Source organism: Mixophyes fleayi, chromosome 3 (assembly GCF_038048845.1).
Source record: "Mixophyes fleayi isolate aMixFle1 chromosome 3, aMixFle1.hap1, whole genome shotgun sequence".
Lineage (NCBI taxonomy): Eukaryota > Metazoa > Chordata > Amphibia > Anura > Limnodynastidae > Mixophyes > Mixophyes fleayi.
In genome coordinates, this window is record NC_134404.1 from 205,855,494 (window position 1) to 205,881,682 (window position 26,189).

Here is a 26,189-nt window from a genome sequence, read left to right on the forward strand (position 1 = left end):
ATGACTTTTGACAGCCAGAAATATTAATGCACAATTAGGGAGGACACCCCAAAAGCACTGAGGAGTGCTAAAAATTATTTAGTAGATACTGCTGACAGATATGACTTTTGACAGCCAGAAATATTAATGCACAATTAGGGAGGACACCCCAAAAGCACTGAGGAGTGCTAAAAATTATTTAGTAGATACTGCTGACAGATATGACTTTTGACAGCCAGAAATATTAATGCACAATTAGGGAGGACACCCCAAAAGCACTGAGGAGTGCTAAAAATTATTTAGTAGATACTGCTGACAGATATGACTTTTGACAGCCAGAAATATTAATGCACAATTAGGGAGGACACCCCAAAAGCACTGAGGAGTGCTAAAAATTATTTAGTAGATACTGCTGACAGATATGACTTTTGACAGCCAGAAATATTTATGCACAATTAGGGAGGACACCCCAAAAGCACTGAGGAGTGCTAAAAATTATTTAGTAGATACTGCTGACAGATATGACTTTTGACAGCCAGAAATATTAATGCACAATTAGGGAGGACACCCCAAAAGCACTGAGGAGTGCTAAAAATTATTTAGTAGATACTGCTGACAGATATGACTTTTGACAGCCAGAAATATTTATGCACAATTATGGGGGACACCCCAAATGCGCTGGGGAGTGCCAAATATGAAGAAAAAATAATAAACCTCTATCCTCCTCTCTGCACTAGCGATTTTGGTTAGAGCAATTGCAAGAACAATATTGTATTCTCTGTCCCTGCTCTAATTAGCCTATGACTACACCCTGCTCTCTCCCTCTGTCAAATGGCGATGGATTGCTGTGGAGGCGTGTATTTATAAAGTTGAAGTATCGCGAGAACCGAGCCCCGAGATCCGACGACGTCACAATGACGTTCGGCCTCGATTTGGATTCGGAATGGGCGGGAGAGTACCGAGCTGCTCAGCTCGGTACTCGGATACCCAAAGTTCGGGTGGGTTCGGTTCTCGGAGAACCGGACCCGCCCATCTCTATTTAGGATGGATTGAAGTGTGGATATATGTGTGTCAGGAATGCTAGATAGCAGTAGGTTGCAGTAGTCAAGACGGGAGATGATGAGAGAATGGATAAGAGTTTTGGTAGCACGTTGACTTAGAAAAGGGGCGTATTCTGGCAACGTTTTTTAAGTTGGAACCAACAGGACTGGGATAGAGTCTGGAAGTTATGAATAACACAGAGGGCAAGTGTGACACCGAGGCAGCGGGCTTAAGAGACTGAGGAAATTGTGGTGTTATTGACAGTGAGGGAGATTTCGGGGAGGTGTCAGGAGGGAAAATAATAAGCTCTGTTTTGGATATTTTGAGCTTGAGGTAGTGTTGGGACATCCATGTGGAGATAGCTGAAAGACAATTGGTTACATGAGAGTACAAAAGGGGAGAGGTCAGGGGAAGAAATATAGATTTGTGTCGATAAGTTACCAATATTGGCAACTCGTTGTTAAGGTACTGTACCAAACTTTGCAGGGATTGACTCCTGCACTTCAGTAAACCTCAATAAAATAGATTACAATACATAGTTTGCATTTAAAGTAGGGTGTACAACACTATACATTGAATATTGGGGCTAACAGTGATCTTATACATGTAGGGATGTGTATCATCTTTTGAAATTTTTTCACCACTTAACATCAACACACCTATATATGGAAGTCATCTTATATAGCTTTATAATTTATGGATACAGTGTTTTTGGGTTTTTAAAAAAAAAACAGTTGAATGTGGCCTTAACCTTTCCACTAAAAAGATAAGGACTGATGCGGAGACTCAGGTAACAAGTTAAATATACCTGTCTGCAGTAGAAATTGACTTCTGATGAAACTATTATCACCCAGACACATAATCTCATGCAGATTCCGCTTTAAAATGATTATCTTTGCTGTAGCTAACTGATAAGGTGCAGAACACTTAAGCCTAATGAAAACCCTGTTAAATATTTACTTTAAATAGTTAGTAAAACAAATTAGGTTTCCTGAAAATTTGTATACTGTACAGGCCACACAAACTGTAATACACACATTGTGATATTGAAGTCGATATTGGGCAACTGGCATTGTGATATCTCAGTGTATATGGCCACAAAATTACAACAATGCTCAATTATACTCCAGTCGATAGAAACATTATCAGGCATGTACAGAAATGTAGTTTGACAACATTAACATACTCAGTGATGCTGCTACTGTTTTGGCCCTAGGGGGCAGACTGCCAGATCACTTCCATTTTGGCTAATGAAGTGTGTTGCCAAAATGTTAAGCCTAATGCAAAGTGGCAGAATAACTGTATGTGGGTTCTGGGTTTATGCCCGTTATCTGTTCTGCTTTATGCTTTTCTTTTTTCACAATAAAATGAAAATTTCTATTTAGAAATGGTTCACTTTCATTTTGTTTTGTAAAGACAATATACTGATATATAATAATAATATACAATATTTCCAACACAAAGATTGTAATTTATGCATATTTATGCTTATTACTAGTGGAAGCTACCGTAGTGATTCGTTGTCTGAGCTACAATTAAATATTTTTCAAACTACAGTGGAACAGTGCTCCTAGTGGTAGGATTTTCTTTTACCATACAATAACTAATGAACAAGGACTCAGTATGAGGTTATGGTTGTTTAAGTTGGCAAGAAGTGCTTTGCTAAACACACAGTGATACCTGCCAAGATTTTCAATTTTCGTGGGACTGTCCAAGTTTCCACCCGTTAAAAGATCTGTAGTCTGCTAGAAAGGTGCAGTGGTCTCATTCACAATTGGTGTGGTATTGGTGGATCACAGTGTGTTGTGGGCGTGTGCAGTGTAAAAGTTGAAATGTATACAATGAATGAGCAAAACTTTAGTATTACGTCTGTTAAAAATGTTGTTCTCTAGACAACAGTGACTTATAGTTTTCCTTGTTTTACCCGCCACTGTTGACTATGCTTTAAAATGAGTTGGCAAAATTCACTTACATTTGTAAACACAAAATTGCAGTAAACACATGAATCTATTTTCAGATAGTGATTACTAATATCTAGTACTAGATTGCAAAGCTCTGGATAACTATATGAGTTCTTTCCATATTACCTTGGAATTGTCACACAAACAGCTACACATTAAACAGATATCTGAATAGACAAAATGGGTGTTGCAGCCATATAGTTGCCTTTCAATTCACCTTTTTACATGTCTGCATGGAGTTACCCATCTTCTGGATAGGTATAAATATTCTTGAGTATTTATGAGATTGTGTACTTTCCACAATGGCAGGAGCAAGTTCACTGCGGTCCTGTGAAACTTTCTGTGACGTCATTAAAATTTAGGAAATATAACAGGAACTGAAGTGCTGTTAGTGATCTTATGAGATTAGTGTCACAGGATATTTAGCCCACTTAACAGACCACATCACTAACTAACCTAAATAATGCCTGTCATTTTAGCAGGAAGTAAAATATATGCCAGTCTCAAAAAAGAAAACTGTGCACAGGCTATAAATAGTGCCATTTGTGGTAGATGCATACTTACCCACTTCTCTTCCCTCCACTCCGCTGTAGGGTTTTAGAAACAAACATCACCCAATATTAAGTCACCAGGCTCTGAAAAAAAGTCTGGAGACAAATAAACCTATAATTTGGTCTCACTCCCTTTTTAAGCCACATCTACTACTGGAGGCATGGCAGAGTACGCACTTTTTAACATAAAATAAAATAAAAAAATGTATATTAATTTTTAAGTCAGCATGCCATTACAACAAAGTCATTTGTATTGCACAGCATGTTTCATGGATACAAGGAAAAACTGTAGCACTGACATGCATGATGTACACAGATATACTTATTGTAGTATAAAAGTGAATACGCGCTATAGTAAAATTGGTACTCCTTTCTAGCAACATACCTCCCAATATTCCATATTTGGAATCTGCATGCTGTACAAAGGAGACGTGGCCATATCACACTGGAGGCACTTTCACCATGGGGCATATCTAGCACCTCTAAAGCACTAGCCCACTCTAATCCAGCTCACCTCACAAGTTGCCAACTATATATTGCACAGAGCTACCACCCCCCCCCCCCCCCCCCCCCAAATTTGAGCATGTATTGCACAGAGATCCTCTCCAATAACTGGATTGCTCAAACATTCCTTTTTCCAATCTCTGGCCATATATTTCACACACCCCCCCAGTCCTAATTACTGGCTGTGTCACTCCTGTGCTGCAGCAATAGGTGACCAGTTGTAATAGTGAACTACACAGATCAACCACAACATTAAAACCACCTGCTGTTATGATTCCTAGTGCATTCACGAAGCAGAAACAGAAGTATGAAACCAAATGTCTTTATTCAGTCAAAATATAGAACAAGGATTCTGTTCTGAGAATATGCAGATTTTGGAAAGCAGGATAAACTGGTATACTCCAAACACAGTTATGAACAGGTGTGATTAATGGCAGGAAATTTCCACAGAAATAACAGGTTCCAGTGAATGCAAATACAGTTTAGATGCAGAATGGTGGGTTACCCAATGCCAGGATGCAAGAGTCTGTCCAGGGAAGCAAACAGAGGAGTAGAGTCCAATGACCAGGCACAGGTCTGACAACAAAAGTACAAGCAAAACTAGAGTCCAGGCAAAGTACAGGGTCACAAGCAAACTAGCAAAGTCCGGTAATCAGGCTGAGGTCTTGGGCAGTATCCAGTTCAAGCAGTATCCAGTATTCAGGCAGAGTTCGGGGTCACAAGCAAACAAGCATCAATGGTAAACAGGCCAAGGTCACAACGGGAGATCAAGTAGCAGCAAAACCAAACTGGAACAGGGAGCCACAAGCAGAAGCCAGGTATACACAGATGAACTGCCCTGAGCACAGGTTGAGGCAGGTATTAGAAGCTGTGAGCTAGGTGCAGTTGTAATTAGGCAAGGAGGTTAATCCCTTCAGGCATGGTGCAAGCTCAGGAGCAGAACAGCAGCACCTCTGGTGGATTATAGGTACTGCTACCACATACAAAACATAGGTAGTCATAACACCTGCCTAATATTGTGGACTCCACAAGACCTCTGAAGGTGTTCTGTTGTATCTGGCACCAAAACATTAGCAGCAGATCCTTTAATTCCTGTATCATACGAAGTGGGACCTCCATGGCCCAGACTTGTTTTTCCAGCACATCCCACAGATGACCGGTCTGTGGCTACTCAGCAAGCTGCAATGCACTGTGTGTTCTGACACCTTTCTATCATAGCCAGCATTTACTTTTTCAGCAATTTGTACTACAGTAGCTCTTCTGTGGGATTGGACCAGATGGACTAGACTTCCTTACCCACATGCATCAATGGGCTTCGCCAATTGAACCACTTTTGGTATGTGCTAACCACTACATATCGAGTACACCCCACTAGACCTGGATTTTTCTCCAAAAATGCTCTGACCCAGTTGTCCAGCCATCTCAATTAACAATTTGTCCCTTGTCAAAGTCTCTCAGATCCTTACTCTTGCCCATGTTTCCTCCTTTTAGTACATAAGCTTCAAGAACTGACTGTTCACTTGCTGCCTAATATATCCTACCCATTGACAAATTTGATTGTAATTATTTAATCAATGTTACTCACTTTACTTGTCCGTGGATTTAATGTTGTGGCTGATTGGTGTATTTCTAGTTGGCAAGACAATTAGCATTAGATCACTATTACTAATAATCTTGCAATGCTCAGGTGCAAGGAACACGTGGATTACATCCCTCTGCACCCCAAGTGAAAAAAATATAAATAATAATTATAATAAAAAAAGGTGCAAGGAAAAAAAGGACAGAGACTCATACTAAAATGCAGAAATGTGACACAGAATAAATATATCTAATAAACACCATCAACCCTACCTCCCTTCCCTTCCACCAGAAAGATGTTGGGCCCTGCACCCAGGTGTCGTCACAGAATACCTTAAAAATTGTCTTGACGGGTCATGAAGGGTCCACTAGGGAGCATGCAATGGTAGGGGCACTAAAGGGGCATGGCCAGCCACCTGAGGATGCGTGATCAGCTCACAAAATAAAATGTATTTGTTCTTTGGTACTTCTTAATTATATGAATGCCAGTTCTTCCACTTCAACTGCTTTTTCTCTTCCTGCTGGCCTCAAGTCAGTAAATAAGTCATTACGTCAAACAGGCAGTGGAACATTTAACAATAGCGGCTCACGTGGAAGTAGCTGGTGAGCTGCAGTGGTGTCTGTATAATTTACAAGTACCAAATGAAAAAATAGATTTTATTTGTTTTAATAGGCTTACGTTAAAAAATATATATTTTAAGTAGGTTGCACTTGAATTTTTAATAAAAAAATAAAAACAATAATATATTTCTAATAATAGTGTGGTAACTGTATGTGCGGCCCCAGCAGTAGGAGGAGACACACCAGGAATGGTTACTTAGCAACATAAAGCTGGTATGAGCTGATCAGTATTAGAGATGAGCGCACTCGGATTTATGAAATCCGAGCCCACCCGAACGTTGCCGATCCGAGTCGGATCCGAGACAGATCCGGGTATTGGCGCCAAATTCAAATCTGAAACTGAGGCTCTGACTCATAATCCCGTTGTCGGATCTCGCGATACTCGGATCCTATAAATTCCCCGCTAGTCGCCGCCATCTTCACTCGGGCATTGATCAGGGTAGAGGGAGGGTGTGTTAGGTGGTCCTCTGTCCTGGTAGATCTCGTGCTGTGCTGTTTAGTTCTGTGCTGTGCTGTTTAGTTCTGTGCTGTGCTGTGCTGTGCTGTGTTCTGCAGTATCAGTCCAGTGGTGCTGTGTGCTGTGCTCTGTCCTTCTGAGGTCAGTGGTGCTGCTGGGTCCTGTGCTGTGTCCTGTTCAGTCCAGTGGTGCTGTGTCCTGTGCTCTGTGCTTCTAAGGGCATAGTTATTTCCCCAATATTCCCCTGTGTTTAAAAAAATAAAAAAAAGTTATTTAAAAAAATACCAAAAACTAATTTAATTTTTTTTAATTACCACAAAATTTGCACAACCAATCCTGCAGTATAAGCCCATTGGTACTGCAATATTACCAAGTTCACACATTCAGCAGTAAAAGTCCAGTGGTACTGCAATATTACAAAGTTTACACATTCTGCAGTATCAGTCCAGTGGTGCTGTGTCCTGTGCTCTGTCCTGCTGAGTTCCGTAGTGCTGCTGGGTCCTGTGCCGTGTCCTGTTCAGTCCAGTGGTGCTGTGTCCTGTGCTCTGTGCTTCTAAGGGCATAGTTATTTCCCCATTATTCCCAAGTTTTTAAAAATAAAAAAAAAGTAAAAAAAAAAATAAAATTAAAATTAAAAAAAATATATATAATTATAACCAAATTTGCAAAACCAATCCAGCAGTATACGTCCATTGGTACTGCAATATTACAAAGTTCACACATTCTGCAGTATCAGTCCAGTGGTGCTGTGTCCTGTGCTCTGTCCTGCTGAGTTCCGTAGTGCTGCTGGGTCCTGTGCCGTGTCCTGTTCAGTCCAGTGGTGCTGTGTCCTGTGCTCTGTGCTTCTAAGGGCATAGTTATTTCCCCATTATTCCCAAGTTTTTTAAAAAAAAAAAAAAAGTAAAAAAAAAAAAAAAAAATTTAAAAAAAAAAAAAAATATATAATAATTATAACCAAATTTGCAAAACCAATCCAGCAGTATAAGTCCATTGGTACTGCAATATTACCAAGTTCACACATTCTGCAGTATCTTGTGCTACATATAATGGAGACCAAAAATTTGGAGGATAAAGTAGGGAAAGATCAAGACCCACTTCCTCCTAATGCTGAAGCTGCTGCCACTAGTCATGACATAGACGATGAAATGCCATCAACGTCGTCTTCCAAGCCCGATGCCCAATCTCGTAGTACCGGGCATGTAAAATCCAAAAAGCCGAAGTTAAGAAAAAGTAGCAAAAAGAGAAACTTAAAATCATCTGAGGAGAAACGTAAAGTTGCCAATATGCCATTTACGACACGGAGTGGCAAGGAACGGCTTAGGCCCTGGCCCGTGTTCATGACTAGTGGTTCAGCTTCACCCACGGATCTTAGCCCTCCTCCTCCTCCCCCCCCCTACAAAAAATTGAAGAGAGTTATGCTGTCAGCAACAAAACAGCAAACAACTCTGCCTTCTAAAGAGAAATTATCACAAATCCACAAGGCGAGTCCAAGGATGTTGGTGGTTGTCAAGCCTGACCTTCCCATCACTGTACGGGAAGAGGTGGCTCGGGAGGAGGCTATTGATGATGTAGCTGGCGCTGTGGAGGAACTTGATGATGAGGATGGTGATGTGGTTATTGTAAATGAGGCACCAGGGGGGGAAACAGCTGATGTCCATGGGATGAAAAAGCCCATCGTCATGCCTGGTCAGAAGACCAAAAAATGCACCTCTTCGGTCTGGAGTTATTTTTATCCAAATCCAGACAACCAATGTATGGCCATATGTAGCTTATGTAAAGCTCAAATAAGCAGGGGTAAGGATCTTGCCCACCTAGGAACATCCTCCCTTATACGTCACCTGAATAACCTTCATAGTTCAGTGGTTAGTTCAGGAACTGGGGCTAGGACCCTCATCGGTACAGGGACACCTAAATCCCGTGGTCCAGTTGGATACACACCAGCAACACCCTCCTCGTCAACTTCCTCCACAATCTCCATCAGATTCAGTCCTGCAGCCCAAGTCAGCAGCCAGACTGAGTCCTCCTCAATACGGGATTCATCCGAGGAATCCTGCAGTGGTACGCCTACTACTGCCACTGCTGCTGTTGCTGCTGTTAGTCGGTCATCTTCCCAGAGGGGAAGTCGTAAGACCGCTAAGTCTTTCACAAAACAATTGACCGTCCAACAGTCGTTTGCCATGACCACAAAATACGATAGTAGTCACCCTATTGCAAAGCGTATAACTGCGGCTGTAACTGCAATGTTGGTGTTAGACGTGCGCCCGGTGTCCGCCATCAGTGGAGTGGGATTTAGAGGGTTGATGGAGGTATTGTGTCCCCGGTACCAAATCCCGTCGAGATTCCACTTCACTAGGCAGGCGATACCAAAAATGTACAGAGAAGTTCGATCAAGTGTCCTCAGTGCTCTAAAAAATGCGGTTGTACCCACTGTCCACTTAACCACGGACATGTGGACAAGTGGTTCTGGGCAAACGAAGGACTATATGACTGTGACAGCCCACTGGGTAGATGCATCCCCTTCCGCAGCAACAGCTGCATCAGTAGCAGCAACTACAAAATGGCGGCTCGTGCAAAGGCAGGCAACATTGTGTATTACAGGCTTTAATAAGAGGCACAACGCTGACAACATATTAGAGAAAATGAGGGAAATTATCTCCCAGTGGCTTACCCCACTTAGACTCTCATGGGGATTTGTGGTGTCAGACAATGCCAGTAACATTGTGCGGGCATTAAATATGGGCAATTTCCAGCACGTCCCATGTTTTGCCCACACCATTAATTTGGTGGTGCAGCATTACCTCAAGAGTGACAGGGGTGTGCAGGAGATGCTTGCGGTGGCGCGCAAAATTGCTGGACACTTTCGGCATTCAGCCAGTGCCTACCGCAGACTAGAGGCACATCAAAAAAGCATGAACCTGCCCTGCCATCACCTCAAACAAGAGGTTGTGACGCGCTGGAACTCCACCCTCTAGGTTTCGAGGGTGGTCACTCTTTTAAAGTCAGAGGAATACATTCTGGCCACCGTGCTCGATCCTCGGTTTAAAGCGTATGTTGTGTCTCTGTTTCCGGCGGACACAAGTCTACAGCGGTGCAAAGACCTGCTGGTCAGGAGATTGTCCTCTGAAGAGGACCGTGACATGCCAACAGCTCCACCCTCATTTTCTTCCACATCTATGGCTGCGAGGAAAAAGCTCAGTTTTCCCAAAAGAGGCGCTGGCGGGGATGCTGATAACATCTGGTCCGGACTGAAGGACCTGCCAACCATTGCAGACATGTCTACTCTCGCTGCATTGGATGCTGTCACAATAGAAAAAATTGTGGATGATTACTTTGCTGACACCATCCAAGTAGACATGTCAGATAGCCCATATTGTTACTGGCAGGAAAAAAAGGCAGTTTGGAAGCCCCTGTACAAACTGGCTCTATTTTACCTGAGTTGTCCCCCCTCCAGTGTGTACTCGGAAAGAGTTTTTAGTGCAGCGGGGAACCTGGTCAGTGAGCGGCGAAGGAGGTTGCTTCCTCAGAACGTTGAAAAAATGATGTTTATAAAAATGAATAATCAATTCCTCAATGAAGTACAGCACTGCCCTCCAGACAGTACAGAGGGACCTGTGGTTGTGGAGTCCAGCGGGACGAATTGATAATGTGTGATGAGGAGGAAGTACACACTGTAGGGGGAGAGGAATCAGAGGTTGAGGATGAGGACGACATCTTGCCTCAGTAGAGCCTGTTTAGTCTGTACAGGGAGAGATGAATAGCTTTTTTGGTGTGGGGGCCCAAACAAACCAATCATTTCAGCCAAAGTTGTTTGGTAGGCCCTGTCGCTGAAATGATTGGTTTGTTAAAGTGTGCATGTCCTATTTCAACAACATAAGGGTGGGTGTGAGGGCCCAAGGACAATTCCATCTTGGACCTTTTTTTTTTGCATTATATGACCAATCAACAGTCGTTTGCCATGTTCAAAAAGTAAAACCAAATTTAAAAAAATACAACAAATTAAACCAAAAGTAAAATGCCCTGTCATAATTTAAAACAAGAGGTATTGACGTGCTCTAAAACTACAGTATTGTTGTTTATATTTTATAAACACTACACTTGAAAGCTTGAGTCTTTCAATAAAAAAGTAACTGTCCATTGCACGAATATTTGCAACAGGGACAATTTTAGGGTTAAGAAAGTCAACTAATAACACTTCGACGCTGTCTGTCTTTATAAACACTACACTTGGAAGTTGGAGGAGGTATTGTGGCCCCAGCACCAAATTTACTACCGGGGCCACTCCACTGTGCAGTCCATATTTAGGTGTATCAGATATTAAACAACGGTGACAGTTGATGCCCAATTTTTTAATTATATTGTGGCCTCGGTACCAAATTGTGTACCGGGGCCACCACACTACGCAGTCCAGATACTTGTTTGGTGGAATTCAGACCAGTTGAGGGTTTTATTATTATTATATTGTGTGGACCACTATATCTATACCACACTACAACTCTATATACCACTCTATTTCATACTTTAATTCTATTTCATACTTTAATTCTATTTAATACTTTAATTCTATTTCATACTTTAATTCTATTACTAATTACCATAAAGAGGAACAAAATAAACCAATTTTACCAAAAGTATAATATGACTTAGACTTACAAACACTACACTTGAAAGATCGTGCCTTTAAATGAAAAAGTCAGTCTTCATTGCACGACTATGTGCAACAGGGACAGTTTTTTGGGTTTACAAAGTCAAACAATAACACTTCGACCCTGTCTGTCTGGGATCTCAATGACGAATTGTCTGTACCATGTTTGGAGGAGGTATTGTGGCCCCGGTATCAAATTGGGTACCGGGGCCACCCCACTATGCAGTCCAGATACTTGTTTGGTGGAATTCAGACCAGTTGAGGGTTTTATTATTATTATATTGTGTGGACCACTCTATCTATACCACACTACAACTCTATATACCACTCTATTTCATACTTTAATTCTATTTCATACTTTAATTCTATTTAATACTTTAATTCTATTTCATACTTTAATTCTATTTCATACTTTAATTCTATTACTAATTACCATAAAGAGGAACAAAATAAACCAATTTTACCAAAAGTATAATATGACTTAGACTTACAAACACTACACTTGAAAGATCGTGCCTTTAAATGAAAAAGTCAGTCTTCATTGCACGACTATGTGCAACAGGGACAGTTTTTTGGGTTTACAAAGTCAAACAATAACACTTTGACCCTGTCTGTCTGGGATCTCAATGACGAATTGTCTGTACCATGTTTGGAGGAGGTATTGTGGCCCCGGTATCAAATTGGGTACCGGGGCCACCCCACTATGCAGTCCAGATACTTGTTTGGTGGAATTCTGACACGTGGAGGGTTTTTTAATTATATTGTGGCCTCGGTACCAAATTGTGTACCGGGGCCACCACACTACGCAGTCAAGATAGATAGATGCGTATCATAGATAAAGTACATTCAGTGGTGTGGGGCAAATTGAAAAATATTCAAAATGCACTGACATTATCAAAAACAAGAGGTTGTCACACGCTAAAACTCCAACATGTATATGATGGAGAGGATGGAGGAGCAGCCGTATGTGTAGTGTAATGCAGACCTGTTGAAGGTTTTTTATATATTTTATTGTGGTGCCCAGTGCCCACTCCTCTACGCAGTCCAGGTACATTTATTGGTGCGATTCATAAAAGTTCAGGGTTTTTAAGATATTGTGGTGACCCACTCCTCTACGCAGTCCAGGTACATTTATTGGTGCGATTCATAAAAGTTCAGGGTTTTTAATATATTGTGGTGACCCACTCCTCTACGCAGTCCAGGTACATTTATTGGTGCGATTCATAAAAGTTCAGGGTTTTTAATATATATTGTGGTGACCCACTCCTCTACGCAGTCCAGGTACATTTATTGGTGCGATTCATAAAAGTTCTGGGTTTTTAAGATATTGTGGTGACCCACTCCTCTACGCAGTCCAGGTACATTTATTGGTGCGATTCATAAAAGTTCAGGGTTTTTAATATATATTGTGGTGACCCACTCCTCTACGCAGTCCAGGTACATTTATTGGTGCGATTCATAAAAGTTCAGGGTTTTTAAGATATTGTGGTGACCCACTCCTCTACGCAGTCCAGGTACATTTATTGGTGCGATTCATAAAAGTTCAGGGTTTTTAATATATTGTGGTGACCCACTCCTCTACGCAGTCCAGGTACATTTATTGGTGCGATTCATAAAAGTTCAGGGTTTTTAATATATATTGTGGTGACCCACTCCTCTACGCAGTCCAGGTACATTTATTGGTGCGATTCATAAAAGTTCTGGGTTTTTAAGATATTGTGGTGACCCACTCCTCTACGCAGTCCAGGTACATTTATTGGTGCGAATCATAAAAGTTCAGGGTTTTTAATATATATTGTGGTGACCCACTCCTCTACGCAGTCCAGGTACATTTATTGGTGCGATTCATAAAAGTTCTGGGTTTTTAAGATATTGTGGTGACCCACTCCTCTACGCAGTCCAGGTACATTTATTGGTGCGAATCATAAAAGTTCAGGGTTTTTAATATATATTGTGGTGACCCACTCCTCTACGCAGTCCAGGTACATTTATTGGTGCGATTCATAAAAGTTCTGGGTTTTTAAGATATTGTGGTGACCCACTCCTCTACGCAGTCCAGGTACATTTATTGGTGCGATTCATAAAAGTTCAGGGTTTTTAATATATATTGTGGTGACCCACTCCTCTACGCAGTCCAGGTACAATTATTGGTGCGAATCATAAAAGTTCAGGGTTTTTAATATATATTGTGGTGACCCACTCCTCTAGGCAGTCCAGGTACATTTATTGGTGCGATTCATAAAAGTTCAGGGTTTTTAAGATATTGTGGTGACCCACTCCTCTACGCAGTCCAGGTACATTTATTGGTGCGATTCATAAAAGTTCAGGGTTTTTAATATATATTGTGGTGACCCACTCCTCTACGCAGTCCAGGTACATTTATTGGTGCGATTCATAAAAGTTCAGCATTTTTAATATATATTGTGGTGACCCACTCCTCTACGCAGTCCAGAAAGATACCTTGTTGCAACGTTTTGGACTAATAACTATATTGTGAGGTGTTCAGAATACACTGTAAATTAGTGGAAATGCTTGTTATTGAATGTTATTGAGGTTAATAATAGCCTAGGAGTGAAAATAAGCCCAAAAACTTGATTTTTAAACTTTTTATGTTTTTTTGCAAAAAAATCCGAATCCAAAACCTTAAATCCGAACCGAGACCTTTCGTCAAGTGTTTTGCGAGACAAATCCGAACCTCAAAAATAACGAAAATCCGGATCCAAAACACAAAACACGAGACCTCAAAAGTCGCCGGTGCACATCCCTAATATATATATATATATTCATTACATTTGAAAACTTCTGATATGTTTGCCATACTTTTCAGAACTAAGGGAACTTGGGAAAAACTTTCACCATCTTCTACAGTGATGCAAGATTCTAGTTCTAAGAAATCGGGAATATTGACTGTAGGTTTGATTTGCATTTTAATTTAAAATGCTGTGTATCATCCTGCCTTTGCTACATAAATTGCAAGAAACCAGGTGTACACCTTCTATGATGCCTTTGTGTCCCTTTCACGCTGTCTGTCTGTGTGGGGGGTTGGGTCAAATATCTTCAGAACCCTTAAAGCAAACTCCTCCTTTGCTGTGTCTGGATCTAACTGGTCTGTAGGAACAATAACATGGCTATTTCCATATGTCTTGATGGAGAGGATAGGTCATAGTTTTTATGGACTATGGAAGCTATGTATTTTGCATTGTTTTGAGCTCTATGATTCTGCAGAGATTTGCCACGTTATAAGGAACAACACTTATATTATACTACTACTACTTGAAATCATATTTCTGTGATTCTAGGACGGTATCAGAATGTTTGCTGTTGAGTGTATGCATGATTCTGAGCATTGCTCTCTGTGTCCCGGGAAAAATGTGCAGCCTGACACAGGCAGTGATTGTGAGCAGCAGCTACCATCAGAGGCAAATCCGTTACCTCCGCCTACAGACAGCCATGCACTGCTTTCCAGTGAGCACACGTGCAGCAGTTTCAGTCCTGAAAGGAGACCTGTGGATCCTTTGTATGCCCCCTTATCTAATACGTCCTATAGCTGGACTATTGACTGTAGCCAGCTTCCCAGCTGTGTGCTTGGTATGTTTGCTAATGGGTATACACAACTTGCCGATCCACTGTTTGTTTATTCTTCACTGTTTGTTTGGTGACAATTTGGATTTATTTATTATTACCATCCCTTTATGTTTTGTGAGTATTGCAATTCCAAAACCCATGTTACTAAATTGTATTTATTATAAAATGCTATTTTCTTCCCACTATATTTTTATATTCCAAGTTGGCCAGTATACAAAGTTTATTTTTTCTTTCTGAAAATTGAGTTTAATGGGAAAACTTTAAAGATTTTCTGTAAACTGCACTGCACTTTTTTTTTTTTTTTTTAAATAAATTGCTTTGTGTTGGTAGCATGCTTGCTGATCACCTCCTACCTTTCTGATTACATTCATCATGATGAATGCTATTGCACTAAAATAATATACTAAGCATGTAAGTGTGCTTGTGTACGATAACCAAGTTTTCTCACAATGCGTTTGGACTGCCACTCGTATAGCTAGCAGGACATTCTATCAATATAAATAGCACCATCTATATGTTTCTAGCTGTGGAAAAAGCTGTATTTTTGCAGTACAATGTTAATTTATTTATCAGAGCTTCTGAACTCTGCAAAGGTCCCAGGTTACACTAATTTTGGCCTTTTGGCTTCTTGCAAAAAAAGAGATAGATATATAATGTGTGTGTGTGTATATATATAATATATATATATATATATATATATATATATATATATATATATATATATATATATATATATATATATATTGCACGACTTGACAATATGTAATTTTATCTTCATTGTATAAAGATGTTGTAAGCAGGAGATGTTTCATAATGATTTATGAAGTTAGGCAAGTGTTCTGCTATAGTTCGTGTGGCCACTAAAATAACTGGCAAATTTTTACCTTGTGTGGAGTGGAGCAAACGAGAGGCAGGTGGAGGGGTTTATCAGTGTTGCCTGTGATAACTGCCAGCTGCAGTTCACCCATCAGAGACAGGCTGGAGAATGGCGCTGTGATGTCACAGTGTAGCGCCCCACATTCAGCCTATTGCTGAGATAGAGGAGCAGTAGCTGACAGTCTCACAGCACAAGCTAGGAAGTGCGCAGGGCACTTTCGTAATAACTTAAAAAAAAAAACTCTTCTGCATTGTCAGGCAGTGACGTTTGTTTCATTGTGGGGGAACTCGAGGAATAATAAGGCATCTTTTATATAATATGTATAATTGTGATCATAAAGTGAAGTAAAACTTTAATGCCTCAACTGTTCTCTTTAACCAGCTAACTAATTCTTGGTCACCATGCTAAAATGTCTGTTTTTGTTTTTTCCAGGTGAAATTCACAGTAACAAAAATGAGAAGAGAGAGAAAAAAATGGTTACGAAAAAACCTTTGGGGACTGTTGAATACATAGTAAGTCATGTGCTGCTCTGTCAGCTAATAAAGGTTTATGAATGTGAATTAAATGGCCTTTACGATAAAGTAAATAAAATACATAAAATGTGGAAGCAAATATATTTTGCAAACAAGACTCCTTATTTTGAAATTACTTCTACAAATGCTGCATTCCCTAGGTTTTTGGGACACTGGCGTCTCCTGGTCCTCATTCTATCGAGCCTCCTCTTTAGTGTTAGTTACTCTGGATCCACTATCCACTTTATGTTCATAATACCAAAATGTATCTATTCTCTCCGGATCTTTATCAATCTGTCTTGGCCTGGATGTCGTTCTGTTATTTTACTCTATTGTCTTAAATTTCAATTTTGAAAACTGAGCTATTAAGTACATGCTAGTAGTTAATAACCTGGAGTGCTTTAGATTGTCCAGGCCTGTTTTAAGCTTTCCACCAGCCAACGGAAGCTACATCCAGAGCTGTAGCTAGATGCCTCAGAGCTCAGGTTAGAGGGGAGATCATGGTGCAGAGTGAGGGGTATGTGGCCATGAGGATCACATCATTGGGCCCCTCCCCCATGCCGCGATTCACAGGATAATACAGCCAGGAGCATTACTAGGATGACAATTAGACCCTGCCCCCAACCACTTCACAATGGAAGTGGATAGATATGGAATGTAACACTGCACTCCTGGGAGTCCAGGAGAACTTGGGAGTCTCCCAGAAATTCCGGGCGAATAGGTAACCATGGGTATAGCCATCCTAACATGGGGTCATGCTTAGCCCTCTCCAAACGCTAGATTATTCTCCGACCCTGTGCTGAACTCTCATACCTGTTCAGGTGCTGATGTCTTAAGGTCAGTTGCTGCTTGGCTGGACCCTGGAATGTTGGGGCCCTATTTGGAAAGCGAGTTGTTATACACCTCCTGGAAAGCTAAGCAGTGAGTGAACAATCTCATTAGATCAGTAGTTTTTTTATGTTCAATAAACAGACCATTCACATTTATTAATATGTATATTAATACCACCCATCATCATCATTTATTTATATAGTGCAACTAATTACGCAGCGCTGTACAGAGAACTCATTCACATCAGTCCCTGCCCCATTGCAGCTTACAGTCTAAATTCCTTAACACACAGAGACAGACAGAGAAAGAGAGACTAGGGTCGATTTTGAAAGCGGCTAATTGAGCTACCAGTATGTTTTTGGATTGTTGGAGGAAACCGGAGCACCTGGAGGAAACCCACACAAACACAGGGAGAACATACAAATTCCACACAGATAATGGTCGGGAATCGAACTCATGATCCCAGTTAATTTACCCCCCCTCCTAACCAACCCAATGTTAAATTAATAGTGTTTGTTTAATAAATAAGCCTTCTTCCTCCCAGCCAACCTCAACATTAAAATAACTCCCATTTATGGTGTAGATCAGCGGTTCCCAAACTTTTGCAGTTCGCGGCACCCTTAGAGTCTCCAAATTTTTTCAAGGCACCCCTCCAAAATAATTACTGAGCAGTCCTGTTTTAGAAGTAGTTGGGTCAAAAAATTGTAATAAGTATTTAGGTCACGACAGAAATACTTATTTAGTTGTATGCAAAAATGCCCCTCTGCATCCAGGCACACTGCCCCCTCTGCATCCAGGCACACTGCCCCCTCTGCCCTCTGTCACCCTCCTCTGCCAGGCGCCAGCTATAGAGAAAAAGAAAGCAAACAGAAACTTACCAATCTGCGGGGCGCTAGGACCCTGCAGCCTCCTCTCTCTCGCGCAGCTGTCACTGACGTCGATATTCAGTGACAGCTGCACGAGAAAGGAGGCTGCTGTGTCCTAGCGCCGCGCGGATTGGTAAGTTTCTGTTTGCTTTCTTTTTTCTAGGGCTGGCTCGCGGCACCCCAGTGACAGCGCCGCGGCACCCCTGGGAGCTGAGGCGCACACTTTGGGAACCGCCGGTGTAGATCCATTCCTTCCCCGTGAGCCCTAACATTAAATTAATAGCCTATTATCACACAAGCCCCCAAATTAAATTAATAGTTTACAAATTTCCCCCATATTTATTAGACCATTATTGTTAATACAACCATCATCTCCTTTTGAATATATTAGAATTTTTTTAAAATTTTTTTTAAATAAAGCTTTATTGACTTTTTTTTTTTTTTTCAGAATAGGTGGGAGAGGGGGAGGATACAGGGAAAAAAAAGGGTGAAAGGGAATTGTATAATGAGCTAAACAATGGGGCCTGGATTCATTGTTTTTTCATTTAATAAGTCATATTAGATTTTATTTTTTTATAGTTCTATTTATTTACGTTTTATAGCCATTATGTAGTATATTTGTATGCACCAGAAAGAAAATCCACCCTTTTCTCCAACCCCCAGCCCCTTCTATCTCCCTCCATGTTCTCTCACAAACACTGCAAAAACTTCATTCAAGTACTCCCAATATTGTGCTATTCCTTTCTTACTAGTCTTCCCTAAGCAAACCTTTGAACCATACAGTCTATTTTGAATGCAGCAGCTAGACTAATTTTCCTCATTAAACGATGCCCCCTGCCACTCCCTACATTGGTTGCCTGTGCTTTCCAATGTCCCTAAAATATCTACTAGATAACTGCCCCTCTGCACAGTTTATGCGAAATTTAAAATTATTCTCTTTCTTTTCTTAACTTACACTTTTAAACCAAGTTGCTGTGTGACTTGATGCATTCACAGTTTGGCTGGACTGATATGCAATCTGTGACATTTAACCTCATGTATCAAACGCTTTATTTTCCTATGAGTTGTTAGCCCTCATACCTATGTCTGTTTGAAAATACCCACTCTTGCTTTATTACGGTGTTTATTCCCAATTGTAAAGTGCTGTGGAGTTTGCTGACGCTCTATAAATAAATGAAAATATACATGTCTCGCACACTAGATTTTGGATACCAAATAAGGTAAAAGAAAAATGGTGTTTAGCTGATAAAAAAAAACAAAACAAAAGAAAACCCAGCACTGTCAGACCTCCGTACGATCCATGCTTGGCAAGTGTATATTACTCCCAGAACTTTGTTGCCGTGGCTACTTGTAATGAGCTGCTTCCAGGTAAGTATCCTTTGACTATCTGAGATAATGAAGCGATGTATAGCTTTCTAGCTAGTGACTAGCTAGAAAGCTATGCATCGCTTCATTAGAATTCATTAAGAATTCTTAGACTAGCCGCTAGTCTAAGAATTCTTACCAGGAAGGTGCTCATCACAGATCTCCACCCCATCAAAGTTCTGTGAGTAATATGCACTTGCCAAGCATGGATCTTATGGATGTCTGACGGGTAGTTTTTTATCAGCTAAACACTCCACTATTTGGGTCATCTACTGGCATTGCATGAATACTCAGCAGCTTCTCCGGATGAAAGTGTATTTGGAAATGAAATATCTGTCAAAATAGCGATTATACTAAGTATGGATAATGCCTTTTAGTAAGGATGCATGACAACTGCATATCGCTATTTTAAACAGGTGGAGATTGCTGGTACTTTATTAGTCTGTTTAAATCTGAGGTTTTTAGTGTAATCTATTGAAATTCATTTAAATTTTATTTGTATTTTATTGGGGTTTTGTCTTGGGTTTTTTTTTTAATACTGCCAATATCTTCTAGTTGTTTTTTGCTATATCTATTGCTTTACTACTCAGTGCAGGGTATATGGTATTTTATTTTTGTAGTTTCTAGTTTTCGGTGGTGGTTTTTTTTTTTTTTTTTTTTTTTTTTTTTTTAGAACAGACCCTACTAACTATCCTGCAAGTAATTTCTACTAGTCATTTGACTGAATCCATACAACTATATTGTAATATTTTTATCATTTTTGTGGTGAGTAATCGGCGCCTGAATTTTTGCTGGTATGCTTATTTTACAGGGAAAAACATAAACCTATTCAATGTTCTCCCCAGAAAAGTTTGCCAGCTGAGTGGGGGCAGTTGTTATACTTTGCAATAATAATGAAAAATATTGTAGGCTATTACCCACACCTTCCAGGACTGGTCAGACTGGTGGTCAGTGGTCTAACACAGTGCTGGCTGTAGTGCTCACATAGTGACTGTTCTAATAGGAGAAACAATGGTTTATTCTATTATAATAGGACTCTGTTGGGCTCCAAGAGCTACTGGCAAGTAAAAACAGCCGGTGGAGCACTCAGGAAATAGATTCTGGGGAAAACACCTCTATTCTCACCTTGTTTATTCAGTTGCACCATCTGCCTCAGTTATGAAAAAATTAACACTGTACAGTCATGGCCAAAAGTATTAAGAATGAAACAAATATTGTTTTTCACAAAGTCTGCTGCCTCCATTTTTATGATGGCAATTTGCATATACTCCAGAATGTCATGAAGAGTGATCGGATGAATTGCAATTAATTTCAAAGTCCCTCTTTGCCATGACAATGAACTTTATCCCAAAAAAACATTTCCACTGCATTTCAGCCCTGCCACAAAAGGACGAGCTGACATCAGGTCGGTGATACTTTCATTATCACAGGTGAGTGTTTATGAGGACAGGGCTGGATATCACTCTGCCATGCTGTGTCTGTTAGAATAACAAACTGGAATCTTTAAAAAGAGGGTGGTGTTTGAAATCATTGTTCTTCCTCTTTTAACCATGGTTACCTGTAAGGAAACACATGCAGTCATTGCTTTGCACAAAAAGGGCTTCACAGGCAAGGAAATTGCTGCTAGTAAGATTGCACGTAAATGAACCATTTATCGGATCATCAAGGAGAGAGGTTCAATAGTTGTAAAGAAGGCTTCAGGGCGCCCAAGAACGTCCAGCAAGTGTCGGGACCATCTCCTAAAGTTGATTCAGCTGCGGGATTTGGGCACCGCCAGTGCAGAGCTTGTTCAGGAATGGCAGCAGACAGGTGTGAGTGGATCTGCATGCACAGAGAGTCGAAGACTTTTGGAGGATGGCCTGGTGTCAAGAAGGCCAGCAAAGAAGCCACTTATCTCCAGGAAAAACATCAGGGACAGACTGATATTCTGCAAAAGGTAGAAGGATTGGACTGTTGAGGATTGGGGTATCATCATCATCAACATTTATATAGCGCCAGCAAATTCCGTAGTGCTTTACAATTGGGAACAAACATTAATAAGACAATACTGGGTAATACATACAGACAGAGAGGTAAGAGAACCATGCTTGCAATCTATAGTCATTTTCTCTGAATCCCCTTTCAGATTGTTTGGGGCACCTGGAAAAACACTTGTCCAGGGAGAAGGAAAGGTGAGCACTGCCATCAGTCCTGTGTCGTGCCAACAGTAAAGCATCCTGACACCATTATTGTGTGGGGTTGCTTCTCAGCCAAGGGAGTGGGATCACTAACAATTTTTCCTAATAACACAGCCATAAATAAAGAATGGTACTAAATCATCCTCCAAGAACATCTTCTCCCGACTATCCAATAACAGTTTGGTGACGAACAATGCCTTTTCCAGCATGATGGAGCACCTTGCCATAAGGCAAAAGTGATAACTAACTGGCTCGGGGATCAAAACATTGAACTTTTGGGTCCATGGCCAGAAAACTCCCCAGACCTTAATCCCATTGAGAACTTGTGGTTAATCCTCAAGAGGCGGGTGGACTAACAACCCACAAATTCTGACAAACTCCAAGCATTGATTAGGAATGGGCAGCCATCAGTCAGTATTTGGCCCAGAAGTTGATTGACAGCATGGCAGAGTGAATTGCAGAGGTCTTCAAAAAGAATGGTCAACACTGCAAATATTGACTCTTTGCATAAACTTTATGTAATTGTCAATAAAAGCCTTTGACACATATGAAATGCTTGTAATTTTACTTCAATATACCATAGCAACAACTGACAAAAAGTCTAAAAACACTGAAGCAGCAAACTTTGTGAAAACCAATACTTGTGTCATTCTAAAAAAATTTTGGCCATGACTGTAAGTTAGAGTTCTCTATTGGGAGCGGGAACAGTCCTTGGAAAACCTGAACACCTAGGAGCCATGCACAACTATCATGTTAACTCCTTTAAAGATTGTATTGAGAGCCTAGATGAAAGGCTTAAGGAAGAAGTATGCTAAAAAGCTATAACAATATTTACCAGTCACTGCAAAAATGTACTGTGTGTAACTTTTCTAGATGCTAAAGCATAATACTAATTTAATTTGGCAGGAGAAGTCTAGGCTACTTACACGCTTTTATTAACATCTTCCCTAATCCCTACAACTAATTAAACCACAAGGGTTCCTGCTTTGGGACCTGTGTGGTTATTGAGTTACTTACTGTCTTGCTCAAACTATTCTCCAGGCAGCTACACCTCAGTAATTTTGAAAGGTCGCACAGGTTGGCGGCTCTCCATGGCTCGCTGATCTGCAGAATTTTGTCCAACTCATTTAACGTTTTCAAGGTGCTGCAATTGTATACAGGAATATAATACAAAGGGTGAAACTGTGACCTATTCATGCAGCAAACTAATCTAATACACGTTTCCCTGTTATAGCCATCTGCACCTGCAACTTCGGAACTGTTATTTGAGTCTGGTAACAGACTCCATGATCCATTTTTCTTTCCCTTCTGAATACTTGAAAGACTTTTTATTTACAGTATCACAGATCCATTAACTCCTTATTATCCAGTATTTAACTGTAGGATTCATGGACTTTTTTCTTATTTTTTTAAAATCTCTTTTAAGCGAGATGTTTTATACCTTTTTTGGTGTTTTTTTAAGCATCATATTTGTATCATTGATTTTTATATGGCTGGGTATAAGTTTCAGTGTGTGTATCTTGGCTTTTGGGAGAAATGGTCTACCTAGCTCATACTTTGCAGTATGATTTCCAGGAGTGGGCTCCTTCATGGCAGCGTAGCCACGCAGATCACTGTTAGGCTGATATTGATAGTTTGTCTAGTGGTAGGGCCTATCACAACAGGGGGCGGGGCCAGGATGGGGTGTTTAACCCTGCCATCACCCACTTCACCAGCGAAGAGGGCATAATGGGGGAGGTTTCCCTACTCTCCTGTGAGTCAGGAGACTCCCAAGCATTCTGGGAGAGTAGGCAACTATGACCTAGCTTGACATAACCGCATTGTTAATCATGGTGCCACTAGTTCCTTAAGGGTGGGTAGATTGCAGTGATATCACAACACCATATGCTATGATTGTTGTAATAAACTACTGCGAACAGAATTATTTGTTAAATGCATCCGATAGTAGCACTGACAACAATCTACCTTTCTCTGTGACATAATCGCCAAGTTGCCTGCATCATGGTTGCATTAGATGCTGTTTGTATTTGTGTGCTTTGGGTCTAATATATTTAATGAAATACACTTTTTTTTAAACTGATATTGTCCTGTACTATAATCTTTATATGTTATGCCAATCTTGCAGATAGCTGCATTTTTATATTTTAAAACAACCTGTTTAAGCTCTTGATTTACAAATGTGTTCATGTGAGACGAAAGCTATTTGAGGATTTATTTTGTTTTGTTTTCTTGTACGGTAACAAAGGACTTTTTTCCTTTCCGTGGAAGCACATGCAGAAGATACTACAAACATACCAAGGCATCTGTTTTCTTTAAAGCCACCCATTTTAGAGTGTTTGGTAATCCTAAGCAGCTTGATGTAGTAATGCTTGCTCATCTTTAGCCTTTCTCTTTGAAATCTGCACCTTCATCTAAGGTTTAAAGAAAGGCTCCCTTATCGCTCCTTGCTGTACCTTAATGTGCCCAGAAGGGTAGTGTGGTGCCCCTAGGGCAAGAACATGCTCCAGCCCCTCTCCCTCACCAGTACTGAAGTGTGCAAGGGGATGGGGTGTGGCTAGCATGTTGGTGCAAGTTGAAGTGAATAAAAAGTAAACAAAATACAGGAGCAATGTCTTGGGCATGAAGGGCCCACTGGGGTAATACATTTGTAGGTAGCAATAAAACAGTGTGTGTGTGTATTATGTAGATGTCTGTATATCAGTGTAACCTGTGGCTCTCCAGCTGTTTTTTAACTACAGGTTCCAACTTGCCCTCTGACAGGGCATTCTGTACTTTGTACACCTACAATGTTGAAGAGCCAGAGGCACTAATAGAAGCAGTGTGTCATTGATTGTAGGCCCACTTACTTTGAAGCTTGTATTATGTTCTGTATGCGTCACCTCTGTAGCCTCTCCGGTGCAGTGCAGGTTGCCCCGGCCAATTCGTCCCTGCCAGCACTGAATGTCTGTACCGCCATCCCAACAGGACCTTTGCCAGTACTGTTGGGAGGTATCTTCTGCTGCACATATTGAGATGGTGTTGTGTTCGGCTGACACTGGTGTGTGCGGCAATACAAGATGCACATAATGAGACCACACCCATTGACGTGTGGATGCTGCTGCGAACACAGTTTGAGCCTAGACAATGTTGGGACATATGCATACCCATTGCCATTTTACTTTGCATTTATAATGTTGGGGGGAAAAACACATTTGATCTGAAAATGTATTCTTATTTGTGTTGTAGAGCTCCCTGTAAGCTTCACAATTTGTTTACATGCATTTAGTGTAAATAACCCTTCCCCCCCCCCCCCCCCCCCCCAAAAAAAATGTTTTTAAAAGACCCTACCACAACCCTGCTTTGATAAAATGCAACAAAAATGCCAATGAATATGGTAGCGATACAAAGGTTTTTAGTGCCAGACCTGTTTTGTGTTACATGTATTTATGTATGCTTTAAAAACAGTAACCCTATTGGATATGAGCCCTTATTATAAAAAGTAGTGGTGATTATGAAGGTTTTGGTTGTTGTTTTTTTTTTAATGCAAATGTTTTTTTTCCTTCTTCCTAGGCATCTGGCACAGACACCTTAAACTGTATAGCACTTAAATTTAATATCACACCCAACAAACTTGTGGAATTGAACAAACTCTTCACTCATACGATCGTGCCAGGACAGGTAAACGCCACTATCGCCAGAATTGTAACGTAACTGTGTAACATTACTTACTGTGACGTTGCATGTATATTAGTTTAGCTTTCATATTTTAAAATAGTGAACTGTTTGCTTAGTTTTGTTTACTTTCACTAATTTCTTAATGATCAGATGTATTTTGAATGCTTAATTGTATAATTAAGTGTGTAATTTTTTTTTTATTTTTTTTTGTTTACTATATTTTTTTAAAAAAACAAGAAACAAGGAGACATAGGCAACAATAGGAAGGTGCCCCCCCCCCCCACCCCAAGACTGTGGCAAAGTGTAAGTTAGTAGGCCAACGCCATTAACTTACCACAAGCTTTGTCTGCTTTTCCTGAGCAAAGAGATACTTGATATGTAAATTTGTATATTAATAACATATTTGGAATAATTTATATAGGGGAGAGATATGTAATTTTAGTAGCAAAGTGGAGGCGGTGCACTTTGCTACTATCGATTTACTATTCTATTGAGGAGGGGAGTGAGTTCAGTAACATTTGGTCAGTATTACATAGGGCTAGATTTACTAAACTGTGGGTTTGAAAAAGTGGAGATGTTGCAATAGGCAATCGATCCGATTTTAATTATCCTTTATTTAGTATGTTCTACAAAATGACAGCAAGAATCTGATTGGTTGCTATAGGCAACCTCTCCACTTTTTCTAACCCGCAGTTTAGTAAACATACCCCATAGTCTTGCCAATGGGATCTTCAGCAGCTGCAGAAATAGTAACTCTTAGATCTGTGTTTGCATGGATCTATTAGTGCAGGCTGGTATTAGAATCTTGATTCTTACATTGTCTGCTTTCCCATAACCTGCCTGTTATTGAGCGAATTTCTTAATGATGTCACAAGATTTTCTTCTCTAATGCAAAAGTGCAATGCACCCCATATTGAAAACCTACAGCGGTTTGAATACTGAATGTAATGATCATTCCTGGCCACCAAGACTGGATCCATAATTGTCA

At 40.4% G+C, this 26,189-nt stretch overlaps 1 protein-coding gene across 6 annotated transcripts in view; it reads left to right on the forward strand.

The window, feature by feature from the left end:
- The window catches only part of NCOA7 (nuclear receptor coactivator 7), a 198,426-nt gene that overhangs the window by 122,287 nt on the left and 49,950 nt on the right, over positions 1-26,189 (forward strand). For 2 of the 6 annotated variants that reach the window (XM_075203017.1, XM_075203020.1), the window contains exons 1-3: positions 14,477-14,922; positions 16,229-16,308; positions 25,097-25,204. In XM_075203017.1, coding sequence (XP_075059118.1) covers positions 14,646-14,922; positions 16,229-16,308; positions 25,097-25,204 — 465 coding nt within the window. In that variant the 5' untranslated portion in view covers positions 14,477-14,645. Of the gene's footprint in view, positions 1-14,476; positions 14,923-16,228; positions 16,309-25,096; positions 25,205-26,189 lie in introns of those variants that run through there. The other 4 variants (XM_075203021.1, XM_075203022.1, XM_075203019.1 and 1 more) reach the window with 2 other exon arrangements.